This window comes from Poecilia latipinna, unplaced genomic scaffold (genome assembly GCF_001443285.1).
Source record: "Poecilia latipinna isolate Pla-1442-1.1 unplaced genomic scaffold, P_latipinna-1.0 Scaffold343, whole genome shotgun sequence".
In the NCBI taxonomy this organism is placed as follows: Eukaryota; Metazoa; Chordata; class Actinopteri; order Cyprinodontiformes; family Poeciliidae; genus Poecilia; species Poecilia latipinna.
The window spans coordinates 120,187-136,365 of NW_015112959.1; the positions used below are offsets into that span (position 1 = coordinate 120,187).

The following is a 16,179-nucleotide window of genomic DNA, read 5'->3' on the forward strand; positions in this document are numbered from 1 at the left end:
TTCATGTGCATGACATGTGTTATGTCATGTTTATGAAAGTGTCATGACAGTCTTATTCAAACCCCTTCAAATAAAGTGTTACCCAAAACTCTCCCAAACTACTCTTGTTGACTTAAACAAATATTAGACATGCTTAATGTTTCTTTTTTAGTGTCTTCAGAGGTTCCATATAAACAAAATGTTTTACAACTCACTTGAAAGAACACATAACATTATTTACAAAGAAAAATGCTGGGTCTTTAAGGTGAAAATTTATTGGGACATCTTGACCTGGAAATATCTGTTCACTCTTCTTTGCCAAAATCCCCTAAATGTGTCAGATTTTGAGAGAATCTTTGCTCACAGATCTTTTCAGATCAACCCAAAGATTTTCAGTCTGGCCATTTGAAAAGTGTAACCAAACTCAACGCCCAAAGTCCAGCAGAAAATGTTTTGAAGTTTTATTTCTAGAACTGTCATTTAAAGCCCCATTTGATTAAACAAGCTCAGTTTCCTATATACAATAAGTCAATATTAGTGTGAGAAACCAAGAATGTGGGACTGAGTAACTTATCCATGGGCAGATGACGTGTACACATTTTCGGTGGGCCTACTGCTGCTTTTAGATTCTTTAGTGTTGTCTAGAATCACCCTGCTTGAAAAGTAGTAGTAGACAAACAGGAAAAATCCTGCAAACACAGAATGGGTTGTTTTGCTCATTTTTCAGTTTTATTTACTGTGAAATTCAAAATGTTAATGGTCATGTTTCATCCTACCTTGAAAGGAGTTGAGGATGGTGAAGACGTAGTAGGAGGGAAGGAGCAGAGGGCCGTAGCTAAAAAAAGCGAATCCCCAGGTGATGCCCAAGAGGCAGAAAAGACCCAGAAGAGAGAAAACTCTTTTCTTGGTAGAGATGTTATCCCGGGTTTTTGCTTTTTTGGACGAAAAGTGTTTGATCTGCACAACAGTTACTATAAAAACTGTTAAGGTGAAGATGAACACAATGCTATAGTAACCAATGTTCACTCCTGTGTGGACTGTAGAATCAGGGATCCAGCACCTGAAAGTCATGACAGAAATGCAATTATTCTAGAGAAAGACAACCAAATTTAAAATCCAGTATATATTTAATGTTTCCTTACATAGATACTGAGGTTCCATTGTTATCCGAAACTTTGATTAAATCATATTTGCTTGAAGCGAGAAGTCCAACAACCACCACAGCTGGAACAACTGGACAGACAGAAAACACAAATATTTTTCTTCTTGATTTTGTACTGTGCACTCAAACTGATGTTTTACCCTCGGATCTCTCACCCCATCCTGTGCTGCAAACCTTGCACATGTAATATTTAATATCTGTGGAGATCTGATGTAGATTGAAGTACAGGTGCAAGGCCTGCATGAAGAACCATGTGAATGTGGCCAGCATGCTGTAGTGCAGAGCCGCTGCCATCGCCACACATGCTGCTGAGACCTTCAGTTTAGCGATTGACTCATTTACCAAAAAGCAAAGGTTCAGGAAGAACAAGGCGACAAAGAGATTCATGAGGATCTTTACAGCCTCACTGGCTTTATTTTTCCTGTGAACCAAATTAGTTTGTGTTAACAACATTGTTCAGAGAGGAATAATCCAAATCAAAAAGCAGACTTTTTGATATTTTTACCTGATCAGAAAATGCATGAAGAGAGCCACACCCAGGAAGAACATGGACATGCCACAGCCAGCCTTTGTGATTTGGGTCAGGGTTTTCAAGTCAGAGGAACTTATAATTCCAGTAGAATTACTACCACCATCTTTGCCAACAGCCGTCGGTGACTGGTTCGAAATAAATAAGTGTATTTAATAAATCATATAAATGTCAAATGTGACTTTAAAATATTGCGTACAATCTTCTTACCATAAGAATAGCAAAAAATGTAAGATGAGAGCAATTGCATGAAATTCTGCCATTGACCTCTATTGTCAGACAGCCCTCTGTGGTCCAGTTTGCTTCAGTGCCTGAAGGACAATAAGAACACAAAGAAAGCACATTATTGGATTTTCATAGGTGAGAACAATATGGGATATCTTATTTCTTCCGCCGTTACATTCACATGCAAGTGAGCAGTCAATGACGAAACATTATGAAACTTTGCATTAAGTAAAAAAGTAAGATTTCTTAAAATAGCTCAGACTGTAATTGTTAAGAGGACACAGGCCTGTTGTCTTTTTGACTTGCATCAACTAAAACTAAAGTCTACAGTATTCGAAAGAAAGATTAAGATTTTGAGACACTAAAATGAAGTCGAGTTAAATCAACTGGTATGTTTCAATACCACTCCTGAGCCTGCAGTTAGAAACTTCATAGGACATTTTTTAAATCTGCATAAATTGAATCGGTAACACCTTATTTGAAGGGGTGTGCATAAGACTAACATAGCACTGTTGCATTAAAAGTCCATTAAAAGTGCCAACTTTGCATGACTTTGTAAATTATGATAATTTAATGCAAAGTTGGCACTTTTAATGGACTTTTTATGCAACTTTTAGAGCAACTTTGCATTAAAAGTGTCATTATTTACCGAATGACACTTCATGACTACTGTCATAAACATTCATAAAGACGTCTTTATGTTCATGACAGATGTTATGTCAAGTTTTTGACAGTGTCATATCAGTCTTATGCACACCCCTTCAAATAAAGTGTTGCCATTGAATCAACCTACCATTATCATTTTTTCCATCCCATGAGACACAAGTGGCATTAAATCCAGTCTGTATCAGGGTAAAAAAAGAAAAAAAAAATATCAGCCTTAATCTGTTTAACTAAAAGTTAGTATGAAACTTGTTAACATATTTACCGTGTTCACATTAGCGAACTGAATGTTGATGGTTTGTGAGAGATTAAATATGTTTGCTCCCATTTCAACCCCCACCATTTCGTTATTGAAAAGGGAACGACTCTGGTCAATCTATTGAGAATGAAATGTAGTTGATAATAAATTACAGTGTCTGACTTTTAGCAAGACATTATCATCTTTGGGTTTTACCTGAGGGATATCTGGAAAAAGCAAAACTCCAGCAAATGAGCCGTTGTTTTCAACTGCCATTTTACTGGCTTCTTCAGAAAGGTAAACACTTTCAGAGAAGTCCATCACCACATCATTTTCCTCGAGAATCTGTTACAGGCAGAGATATGCTTAGAAGAACTCAGATGATAGATTTACTTCTCTATTTTCTCGTGTCACCAAGCACTACTTACATTTACATTCCCACCTGACATGAAACCAAAGTTCATGCTTGTTTGATTCTGTTTTGGCAGCTTAGCAATCACCCCAGTGACATTTCCCATCTTGATCTCTGCTGTGCTTGCATTGCCCATCAGATTTAGTTTGGAAGCAAGATCATTCATGATGTTCCTGAAAATAATAATTTAGCAGTAGTCGACAATAATATTCCTGACGTAGTGACACAGAGAGCCTGTAGTCTTCATGTCATCCCAGCGTTATTGAGATTAGAAATTGACTTACGCTGCTTCCGCTATGTTTACAGGTGTTTCTGAAGCATTAAAGGTTAAAGTTTTCTCTGCCTTCTTCCCTGGTACCTTACAAGTTACACGTTTTGTGCATTCGTTTATTTTAACAATGTATTCAGTCTCTTTTAAACCTGCAGGCACACACACACACGCGCACACACACATGCACATCTTGTTAATAATATGTGTTAGAAATTTGCTATAAATTCACTTATAAATGCAAAAATTACCATGACATTGTTCTTCTTGAATGATCTTCTTGTTTCCACATAGGTCCTCTTCACTCAGTCTGATATTCTTGCCACCTTAAAGCAAAACATAAAACCTTGTTAGGAACAATATTGTTGCTAACAAACCTTATGCTGATGGACAAACGTACCTGGTTTTAAGCACCTGTGAAGATTTAGGATAAAACCTGAAGGTGAAATAAAGATGGTTCATTTTAAAATGAAGTCATATAATGAGAGGAGAAATATACACTTTATCACCAATAGGGGGCAACCTTGCCCTGCTGTTCAAAAACAAATGACTTGCCTCCTGAATTGTAGAACAATGATGGAAAACATGAGAAATTGTAAGATGTGTTCAGCAGCAATACAACGTCATGCTTTTGTAGAGATGTTTCAGATAGATTCAGATGGTAATGGGTGCTGTTGTGCCGAATTACTGTTGTGTTGCAGTTGAAATTGCTGCAACATTCTGAAAATACATTCAGCCATAAACATTTAGTCACCAAGATGGAAACTGTCATGGTTATTTCCAAAATGGACCAGGAAAACTGTACCTGCTATTTTGTTTGCCTGGATGTTAAAACACAGTTTAGTGTTATTCTCCTCTTGAAAGATGACCTCTTAAAAACACACACAAAACCACAGTATATTTGCTAGTGTTTGTTATATTTACTTTAAGAAGGACAGAATTTCATCTTTGTAAAGCCAAACTTACTTGATGGGAAACTTGCATTAGAGGTGTACATCTCTGCTGGAGTATAAGGGCTGATAAACAGGATGTCTTTGAACAAACTTCCATCTGTAAGAAACACCAGCTGAATCACTGAACCAATAACGTTAAACAACACATATCCATCACCAATATCCTTTCATTACTTACCTGTGGCTTCGCAAAAGATGTTCTGGAAGACAAACCCCAAAAAGAAGATAGATATCTTTAAAACCAGCATCCAGCGATGATGTGCAACCAGTGGTGACATTTTCAGAGCACACGGAAGAAATTAATTTGGTCAAAGGCAGAAAACATAAGTTTAAGTCCGGCTTTAATGAACAGCTGCGTCTGTTACATGGTTCTCGTGAAATCTGCATTGCCTATGACACCACATAGGCATAGATGCCTATGTGGTGTCATAAATATACTATTTAACTTGCAAATAATGCGTCAGTGTTCCACAAGAGCATTTTTTTTTTTGGTACCTATTTTCCTAAAGTGTAAATGAAAGACAGACTCCGTTTGTTTGACGTATCAGTTATCTGTTTCCAAGGATTATTATAGCCACCAAGCTTTTAATTTTGCATTGCATTACCATTCTAGCAGGGCTAAACATTGCTTACCAGAAATAATAACAAATTTAATTGGAATTAAGCATTTTTTTTTCTCGTCTGTTTCTTTTTTTAGTGAATGAATCGTTTTTCTTTTTCATAAAGTGGATTTACACTATAGAAACACACTTTCTGTGTGCCATGGTCATGTTAGTTCAGCTGAATAACAATAATTTGTCCCAAACACTTGTTAGTGAGATTATTTAACTTTATGACCTGCTTCCTCATCTGTCTGACCTCCCCCCCACCCAGTGGCGCAAAAAGTGGGTATGCAGCGCATGCAACGCATAGGGGCGCTGCACCAGAGGGGGCGTCAAAACTCCATCTGGAGGGGGCGGCGTGTCTTCACATACACTTCAGCACACCCTGATGCTCCTTCACCTTGCACACATAATGGGGTAAATTTAGCGAGTTTTACATTTCACGTGTCTTCGTCTCGGGGGCGGGGGGGCGATGTAGTTATGACCTTGCCCCCACCCCACCCCCGGACACACACTCACACACGCACACACACACACACACATATAATATGACAATGAAAAAGGTTGATTGGAATGGTGCTGAAGTTCATGCTTTTTACAAGAGGCATGCTTAAAAAATATTACAGTAATACTTGTGTTTTTGTCATTTTTTTTAAAGGTGGCTCTTTTAATGCTTCAGGACTTGAAAGACTTAGCATAATTGCAGGAATCAGCTGTTCATGCTCCAAAGACCTTCAGCATGACTGAAATGAAACTGCTTCTCACTTATTGTCTGCTAAGTTTAAATGTTCCCCCCTAATAGATAGATAGATAGATAGAAACTTTATTCATTCCTTTGGGATTTTCCCCTCAGGGAAATTGTATTTTGATGAAATTGTAATTTGAAAACTCCTTGTTTTAAATTTCTTAGTGGTCCAGTTTTATGACCTGAGACATATCCGTGTTACAAAAGAGTAAATAAAACAAGAAGTCTCGGGAAGAAATGCTGTTTCACTGCATTGCATTTAATTGCTATTGTATGAAGCAATATGTCACCAACAAATATCATCAGTCTTCTCTGAAATCAATCTAAATTTACACACTTGTTCTTGCAACAGAAATCTAAAAGTATGTCCAGTCTGCCAGATAGTTTTACATGATCAAACATTCCCCGGATCTCTGTAAGTGATGTTAAGCAAATGAAATAAACAAATTGCTGCCAAAGTTCAACAGAGTCTTTTTTCAAAGAGAAAGGCTTGATTCATAGCTGGACATGGTGACAGTTGTCCATTTGTGCTCCTAATAAATGAGGAGTACATTGGAAATGATTAAAAAAAACCACAGAAAATTCCAACATTTCTAAAACAAAAACAACAACAACAACAACAACAAAAAAGATAGCTGGTTGTGTAAATATCCTATTTGTATAATATACAGTGAATTTATTTTCATCTAAAAGAAGACTTAATTGATTTTAGGGCAGCATAGTTATTAAATTACTTGCTAATTCTAAAAGTCAAAGTATTTACCAAAAGTTGTCCTTCTAAAACCCAGCCCAGTATCTAGTGCTCCAGTATTTCAGTAAACAGAAAATAATTAGATCTATATTATAGCCTTACAGCCTTATCTTTTATGTCTTTCTCTGTGGAATATTTCGGGCTTGGTTGCAGAGGACTTTGACATGCGTGTGAAGTTATATTTACTTTTCCTAGGTGATATGCTGATGTGTTCAGCTCAGCCCAGTATCTACCACATCTGTGTCGCAGTTGTCCTCCTCGTTCGTCACCACAGCACATATGAGTGAAGAGTTTGAGGCTTAAGGCACTGTTCACATTAGAACCAGAGGAAATCTCCTCCGACTGTCACTTTTCACTCTATACATCTCAGCCTTCCAGTCTCCAGTACAAGACAAAGTTCTGTCACGTACAGAAATAATCAGATGAGCAAAAGCCTTCGAACAGAGAGCTGGTGGAACACTTTGTGACATGGTGTCAGAACAATCATTCAATCTTAAATGTTGACTAAGCAAAGCAGATATCTGTAGATTTCATGAGAAAGATTCATATTTCAAAGTGGAGGGGACAGAGGAGCATTGATGCCTCGGGCTTCACCTAAACACCAAACTGTAATGGGGATGGAACCATGATGCTACATGTAAGAAAGCACAGTTCAGACTGTGCTATTTCACTGCTCACACACAGGTGCTACATATCAGTGATGTTCACAAGTATTTTTTTTTATTTTTTTGAACCAGACTTACGCCGGTTAGTGAGATTTTACTTTGGTACAGCAGCTTTAGTTGGCTCCTTGGTGGTCGTTACTGCGTCCTTAGCATGTCAGCGTTCTACAAAGGGAGTGGACGAGCCATTGTTTGATTCAGGTGTGTTGAACCAGGAAGAAAACTAAACTATAACTAAACTATATAATAAGGCACTCAGAAGTACTGAAGACAAACCCAAAAGTAAATGAAAACACAAACACCTGTGACTCATGACACATTGATGTTGTAATTTTTACGAGGCTACAGTTAACATGAACTGATTTATATGAGCCATTAGTAGCCCATAATTTACTAATATCACTGGCAGTAATCAAGCGCATTTACATGGCACACAGTAGCAGTCTGTTGCTCGCACACCGGCTTCCATAAAGACTGTTAATAAGACCCACGTCTCAGGCAAGTCATGTCCCAAGACTTCTGAGCACAAGTCTAAGTCAAGTCTGAAGTATTTTTATTTATTCATGTGTTTCAAGTGGGAGACTGAAACCTCAAATCTCTGCTACATGTCTTTTAAAAAGTCTGCTAATCTTCTTTTGTGGAGAGCACAAGCAGCCTCACAGTCAATGACTCCAAAAAGATCCAACAAGCTGACAAAGAAGGCCGGCTCTGTTCCGGGAATTGCTCCGGAGCCTCTAGAGATGATTGTTCCAAAATGAATGCTTCATAACATGAAGAACATAATGGAGAACACTGACCATGTTTTAATGAGACTGCATTTCATCAGTAGAGTATCTTTAATCAGAGACTTTTTCATATGTGAAATAACAGAAAAATACAGGCTGTGCTTCTTTCTTGCCCACAACCACCATTTACATTGACTCTTTAAAGAAGCTTGGATGGTATAATTTATTTAATTTCCTTCTGAGATTAATAAAGTATTTTTGAACTGAACTTAATTAAAATAACCATATGGTAATTTGCAATTTTATAAATTTCAGTAGGAACCGTTTTATAACTTTAAAACAGTGCGTAATCTGTTTGTTTAGAACAAACGTGTTGCAGACCATGACTGACTGCTGAAGAGTTAGAGATATTTTATTAAAATGATTACATATACTGAATAAATAGATAAAATATTTATTAATTTACTGGACTGTGACCCTTTTGGCCCTTCATGCTATAATTTTGCTTTTACAGCAAAGGCTTTGATTCTGGGTGAAACCGTGACAAAACATTAGCGCAGGTGCTTCTAATAAATCTACATTTGAGACATATATCCACATGGTGAATCACTGGTCAAATTTCTTGTTTTAAGTTGCTGAAAAGAAGGCTTTTTATGTATTTTTTACAAGGTTTATAATAATTAAAATACTTTTATATCTTGAAAGCAAGAATGGCGTATTTTATAACATTTCTGTCTTAAGATTTCAGGTGACTATTTCATTTTCTTAAATATCATAAGGTTCCCAGCCAACAGTGACCGTATTAGCTTATTGGCAGGTGTTTGTACATGTGAAGTATCACTGACCAGTTTTGACAGAAGTGTGAAATGGGTTTTATGCCTCAAGGCCACTCGATAAACATGCAGAAAGTGTCGGCACAGGGAGAGGTGGATTACAGAAGATGAACTTCATATGAACCTGCAGTGTGAAAAATGTGCTAATGCTGCCTCCTGGTGAAGATTTGACAGCCGGTGCTACCGGTACACATGATGAAATATTTAACACAGCATAGGCGTAAATATTACAAGAGGCTATTGTTGGTCTGACAAATTTAGGTCTAAGCAATTATAAATGTTTCAATATTCATTAGAAATTGGAAATCTGATCAAGTGTCCGATCGTTTAAAACAACACAACCTTCTTGATTGAAAGTAGATAATGTCTTAAGATTGAGCCTGGAGGCTGCAAAGCCAATTAGCAGCTCAAAAGAAAAAAAAAAAAAAAAAAAAAAAAAGAAATTTAAGATATGGTCACGGTCTGAGATGTCCAGGTTTAATTAATTGATGGGGTTTTTATTGACAGTTTGGAGTCAGTGAGCCACATGGTGATGTCATTGTCTTCATCATTAGCTTCTCACAATGAGCTTAATATTGACAGGTTAATGAAGGTGCAGGAAAAAAAAAGTCAAAATTTCTGACCATTTATCAGTTTTTTTTTTCTTTTTTGTCATTAAAGAATCAAAATATTTAATGAATAACTCCCAGAATAAAGACTATGATTGTTATCGTGAGTCATTTGCGTGATACATGTATTTTTACTCCTACATAAATACACATTTGTTTCCAGGTGTTGTATCAGGCACAGCCAAATATACTTTATTGTTCTCGGGCTTTTTTGTTGTTTTATGCAGCAGCTACAAAGCACTGCGGATAGAAAGCCACAAGCTCTGTGCCGTATGACAGATGAATATTTGATGTCCTTTAATGGATCTTTTTCTGTCAAGCAGGAGCACTGGAGAGCTGTCTGGTTGGCATTTGTTTTGGAAAACTTCCCCGATGAATTTTGTTGTTTGTGTGGTGGAGCGGCGCGGCAGCTGCTGCTGTTCCAGCCACGGAGATTCCCAAGAAGACAACTGGTGGAAATTCTGGCACTTCGTGGCAGAACACAGTAGTTTTGTGTGCACACAGACTTTAAAACCGAGCCCCCTAACCCTTTCCTTGAACTTGTAGTTTCTAAGGTCAATTGATCACCCAGCGCAGGCCTTGACTACATACTCACCAAAAAAATCAACTAGATATTTTTTATATTTATATGAGCTAGGTATGAAGTAATGTCACGTCTAATCCTGTTGAAGAGATTACAATCTCAGCACACGAGAGATTAGACCTTGCTAGTCTTTCCAATTAAAAAAAGTGACATTGAGGCATTGCAGCTACACATTTGCTGGATGACCTCATCCTCCATACGGCGCAATCTATAACTATCTAGCAGCGACGTCACTTAGAGTAATGTTTCACTGTTGGCCGGGCAGAGTAAAATGATCTTGTAATCAAAGTGTTTGGGAGTCTTAAGCGTTCTGGATGAAGAATATGAGGAGAAGAAGGAGGAGCAGGTTTAGCCTCGTGCTGGAATGTGGGATCTCCGATGGTGTCTTCTTGTCCAAAGCACCTGTTTTTATTGAATTTGCATGTTTCAGCCTGTAGCCCCAACAGTTCCATTCTTTGCATTTATTTGGTTTTGCGACCTAGCATTGTATTAATATTCATAAATGACCATTGTCACAATCAATAATCATAATCAATATGTCAAACAAGCTCCAAAATGTGTCTGTCCTGACCAGAGAATTTTGTATTTGAATAAACAATAAAAACCTGGATACCATTCAAATAATAGTTTATTTACCGTAAATCAGATTAATCACATGTGTATTTCCTAATCTTTTCCTAAATTTCTCAAGAAACAAGAAACAAAGAAAGAAAGAATAAAAAAATAACTAAATATAACACTTAATGTACAGACTCTTGCTACAACCAATAATAAGTGTTTTCTGAACAAGAAACTGATGTTCAAAATATTCAAAGTATTGCAAGCAGATTAAAGGTTTTAATTTTCATCAAAAGTTATTGTGGTGGACTTAAAATAAAGAAATGTCTGACAGACCAACTCAAAGCTGGATACAATTGTGCTGCAGGAGAAACAATTTACAAAGATTTAATTTTTAATCAAAATCAAAAAAACGTGTGGGGAATTTGTACTCATCTCTTTTTACTCGGATACCACTAAGTAAAAAATCTAGCAAAATTTATTTCACCCTATCAGAAAATAGTCTACTTGTTCAACTTTGTTATGAAGGTTTCAGAGGTTTGTTAGTCTTCGCGACAGATCAGCTCTGACATTGTGGAGAATTTTATAGCAGAGTTAGGTTATGTATTGATATCCAAAGATTTGAACAACTCACGGAGCTGTCTTTAATCTATCAAGATACAGTCTATGCAAGAGTGCCTTAATCAGGGAAGCTGGGAGTTTTCCACCCAGGAAAACAAAGCAATCACCTCAGATTACATCAAAACTGAAGGTCTTTGCTACTTTTGTTTAAAATTTCTTTATGTTAAGATATTTTTGGTAAAAGAAAATTACCTGGTATTTTTCTAAATTTCATCACATTGCATTACCATGCCGCTGCCATGTATCTCTGAACGCATTCACACCCCCATTCCAATCTGTCACTCATCCATCACGTATTCAAGCATGCTATGATATCACCAGCGTGCAGCCCATCCCTGAGGCATCCTGCCATGACATCAGCGCCTGCTGCCAGGTGGGGGGTGTCCTCCCTCGCTCCTGTGACCCATTAACTCAGTCCTTCTTGTGGGTCACTGACCTCAGAATAGAAACCTTATCCTGGACCTTGAAACAGATGCAAGCTGAGTAGACCCAGTAAAGCAAAGTGAGAGAAGGGAAGTTGTGTAGAGCAAAGTATGTGGTAATGGTCAGTCATTCTGCTTTTAGATATGGGGAGGGGGAGAAACAGAGTCACACTGAGGTGTGAAGAGTCTGTGTGGGAACCAGAGGAACAAACAGATGACAGGCCATGGGTCTATGTGACAATGAAGGGCTAACTGTGAAGATGAGTCACACTACCGTGAGAAAAGGTGGGAGCATAAAAGGAAGAGTTGATGGAAATTAAGCTAAACAGCTGATGATAAGGGATCATTGTGTGGTCCTTTGCAATTAGGAAGAAGGTGTGATGTAAAAAAAAAAAATTCAGAGAGCTCACATTCTTGAATATCCTTCAAAGGATGTTGGATAAAAATAAATGGAAAGAACAAACTATTCTTTACTCCTTATTCAAAGTTGCTCAAGCACTCTCCACCATGTAATTCCTGGGGTAAATCTGAAGAACAAGAAAGGAAGGAATGAGCTCACTTTGGCAAAGTCGCAGATCAACTTTCTTTATGAATTGACAATTTCATTGAAAAAAGACAGTTACAGACAGCAGACTAAATGATTTTTATTTTTATTTTTATTTTTTTGGTACAAATACATTTCTTTACAAAGCCTTTATTTTTTGTATGCTGTGTTCTGTTGGCATGTTCAGATAACTGCACTGTAATTGTCAGAAACACTCTGGAAAATGTCACTGCTGCCAGGGTAAACACAAGATGACACCATCCTTTTGTCTCGGGGTATAAATCTGGTAATTTTGCTGCCATAAATCTGAGAATCTGTGTTTGTTTGTTTTTGTTTGTTTTGGAATTCCTGCCTGGCAATTTAAATAGACAGAGACCAGCAAGTGTTGTTATTAACTATGATATCAAGGTTATTTTACAGAAACCACTCCATTATTAACAGCAGATGAAAGCTTGCAGAAGATGATCAATGACTGTCAGGCCTGCACAGGAAATATTGAGCTGCAGTCTCTGGCAAAGCATTTGTACGCCTTGAAACATTTTACATTTCATCACAACCACATACTTCAAAGTAGTTAGTGTTACATATTTACTGTGAATTATGGATATTTAAAGTGAAAGGAAATGTGTGCATAGTTTTCTAGAGTTATTGCAAATAAATTCTGCAAATGTGACAAAAGTTCAAGAGGTGGAAGGACTTTTGTCATGCAATGTACTTTAAACTAGATATACATACACACTTTACTATGAACAACAGCTCAGAGCTTAGTTGAAGCAATAATCTTTACTTCAACAAAAACATACTTAAATTTATTATCAATATTCTTCTCGTTTGAAGGGCAAAACTAACACTATATAGCCAAAGCTAAAAGCCAAGTGTCCCAAATTTATTTATGGGAATAAGTTAATACCAAATAATTTTTTAAATAGGCCAAAGCACAATTTTAGTAGCAAGAGTTATGCAGACTCATCTTATGAATGTTTGAAGCCAAAAATCGAGCTACATTTAACATAAAAATATGCAAATAACATTGAGATAAACATAACAAGACATTAGTAATATTTTTTTTCAACATTTTTATTATACAAAATATAATTTTATACATCTTGTGGGAGGATAAGGCGAAGAACAACCTTTTAGGGAGTAAAAGTGCTTTGAAAGGCAATGGAACAATTCTAATTTAGGAATCTTGACCGCTCTGTGTTCACACCGTTACAGGTGGTATCATGGTGTGGGCCTGTTTTTTTGACACTGTGAATCAGGGAAGCTTCAGGTACTGGTGGAACATTTATTATTTTGATTTACAATGACTTTGCAGGAAAATTAAAGTCTTTCACTTCCTTTCTAATGACATGAGAGAGGAAGCTGTTCTATCAAAGAGTTGTTTAAGAAGGCTAAAGTTAAATCAAAAGCAAGGGCAGAGTTCAAATCCTAAATGTAATGCTGTATGAGTCCTTTCAGCAAGTGTTTCTTGTTTAAGTTGCTCTTTGCAAAAGATGCCTGAACTCTTCCAACAGGATTTACAGGACTGATGAGCAACTAGTGGAAAATTACAAGTTCAGTTTCTTTTTTTGCTTTGAGAAAAGAAACTGGCCTGATTTCTGGAAAAAGGAGTCAGGCCAGACACAGAATTTATTTATTTATTTATTTTTTTACAAATTTTGATGATTTTGCTTAAAAATTGTTTTACTATTTTTGTTAGAACTCAGTGGACATCTGACATAATTATGTTCTCTTGTTTTCTGTCTTTGTTCCCAGCTCTAATGTATTTTGTGTTTTACAATGCAGATAAATACTTTTGATCTACTCAGCTGCATCAAAGCAAAGAAAATTGTCACTGTATCTGGCAACAATGAAGCAGATTAATATGCAGTACTTACCCCTTACATTAATTTTCATTCGTCACTTTTTTGCCCTCTGGCATTTGTGAAAATGTGTACTTCTATTTAAATGCAATAGGGATGATGGCTTGATTGCCATGCAAACTAATAGTTAGTGTCATTCCTTTGCTGCTGTCCTCTTTTTCAGGGATCCACATTGCCATCCCAGTTTGACTTTGTAGAGGTCTGTTTGTTAAACATGGTGTTTTCACTCTTGGCCATCTTCGCCCTGCAGGAGGCCAGGAGCTTCCTGCTGAGCACTGGAGTATCCTGAGTCACCACATTAGCCCAACAAAAGAAGCAGATAAGGCAAAAGCTGGAAAAGGTAAAAATGCCTGGAACCCTGCTGAGTTACTGCCTCCCCTCGTCAAACCAATTTGAGACTCTAAATCCCCTGCATTCAAATCGCTAATACCTGCGCATATAGTACATGCACCAACTTGATTAAGTACTTTTGGTAAAAACCTCAATAAAGTTAAATATTGTCAAAAAAAAATCATTTAAGTAATAGAATTCAAAGCATATACTTATATAGATTCATTACAAACACAGGAATGTATGCCAGGTGTATTTCAGCAAACTTTTGTCTTAAAGTTAATATGAAGAGCAAACAATCAATTACTCTAAAAATTAAAATATAATTTAAAAACCAATAAAATATTTTTAAAGGAAAAATATTAAAAGGATTCCTCAAGCATGCTTTACCAAATCAAAAACAAAGCAACACTCTACATATATTTGTGATGAGAAAATAACATAAAGTTCAAAAAAGTAAATTTTACATAATATCCCCCTTTAAAAACTGACTCTAACACCAGCCCTGGGTAAGTACTAGAACCAGTTTGTGGAAATGTCCCATGTGTCATGGTTGCTTGACTGGAACTACAGCGCAGGCAGGCCAAAAGCAGAATACAAAAGTTTTAATGAAGAACAAGGTTGACAGAAATGGCACAAAGGGAATAGGACATCCAACTGGGGTGAGAATAACAGAAGAATCCAATAAAAAAAAAAACAGGGATCTTAAATACAGAGGTGCGATTAGTAACATGAAAATCAGGTGAGTCTAATCAGGGGGATGATGAAGAGCTAAGGGAGAGTGAAAAGCAGGGGGACTGAAGGAAGGACATTAATTAGCACAGATAACACAGAGAGAAGACTGAACTTAGACATAAAAGAATCTACATATCAAAAGGGAAATAAATCTAACACTAAAATAAGGGAATAAAGCAAAATGCACAGATGAAAGAAGCCCCAAAAAAGTAAGAAATTAAACACAAAGGAATGAACCGACATGGCAACACTATAAAAAACAGTAATGCACAACAGACAGATTAACTGAATATGGCAAGATCTCACTAACAATAATAAACCCAGAAGTGAGCGGAAAACAAAAACATCTGTGGATCATGACACTAAGCCTGTTAAAATAATCAAAAACACTTGAAAGCTAATGCACTGTGAAATGAATCTTTATAATACAAGTTTTCGTTTTTGAACTAATCTATTATTTAGAGACGCACATGCACCTAAATGTGCGACATAGGCTACAAGAGCATTTCAATGAATGAACTTTCTGACTAATAAAGCGCTCAATTATGTATGCAGGATTTATAATCTCCCTAGGAGACTGAAATAAATATTCAAAGAACAAAAGGAAGCCCTTTATAAAGCAATCTTCACTGAAGGGATTTCTTTTTATTTTTTATTTTTTTGATCAAGCAGATGGAAGCAAACAAACCAGACCCCTCATCGAGCTCAAATTTTATCCAGCAGAGATTAGAAGAATAAGAGTTGAGGTGGGAACAGATTGAAAACTTCACATTATATTTGTCTGGAGTGCGAAATCAATAATCCTGCTTTTATGTGAACTTCATGGGAAGGAACAACTCAGAGACATTCACATGTTCATTAGTGACTATACTTGTTCATTCACTACAAAAGGGAGGAGAAAACACACTGATGCCTGGGGGGTGAAACGAGAGGAAAAACAGACAATAAAGATGTTTTTATTGAAGGATCCTGGTGATGTACAGTATGTTTCTTTCCATATGGGAATACCAACAAGAAATATGTATCTATATATATATATATATATATATATATATATATATATATATATATATATATATATATATATATATATACATATATATATATATATGCATCAGGTTGCTGAAGTATTTGATATCATTTTGATCTCATCATTAGCAGTTGGT

General features: G+C 36.6%; 1 protein-coding gene and 1 long non-coding RNA gene across 2 annotated transcripts; both read right to left on the reverse strand.

Moving 5' to 3' along the window:
* Window positions 1-20: 20 nt before the first annotated feature.
* LOC106949416 (adhesion G-protein coupled receptor G2-like) lies at window positions 21-3,919 on the reverse strand. Its single transcript, XM_015035648.1, has 13 exons — window positions 3,877-3,919; window positions 3,728-3,802; window positions 3,493-3,628; window positions 3,225-3,381; window positions 3,013-3,141; window positions 2,824-2,934; window positions 2,689-2,737; window positions 1,881-1,981; window positions 1,647-1,798; window positions 1,297-1,562; window positions 1,122-1,212; window positions 756-1,039; window positions 21-668 (listed from the first exon to the last, which is right to left on the reverse strand). The coding sequence occupies exons 4-13, from the start codon at window positions 3,372-3,374 to the stop codon at window positions 550-552; spliced, it is 1,452 nt and encodes a 483-aa protein (XP_014891134.1). The 5' UTR covers window positions 3,375-3,381; window positions 3,493-3,628; window positions 3,728-3,802; window positions 3,877-3,919; the 3' UTR covers window positions 21-549.
* Window positions 3,920-4,036: 117 nt separating this feature from the next.
* Window positions 4,037-4,782, reverse strand: LOC106949417 (uncharacterized). Its single transcript, XR_001425372.1, has 4 exons — window positions 4,608-4,782; window positions 4,443-4,526; window positions 4,282-4,347; window positions 4,037-4,196 (listed from the first exon to the last, which is right to left on the reverse strand). It is a non-coding gene; the product is annotated as an uncharacterized LOC106949417 (long non-coding RNA).
* Between the last annotated feature and the right edge of the window lie 11,397 nt (window positions 4,783-16,179).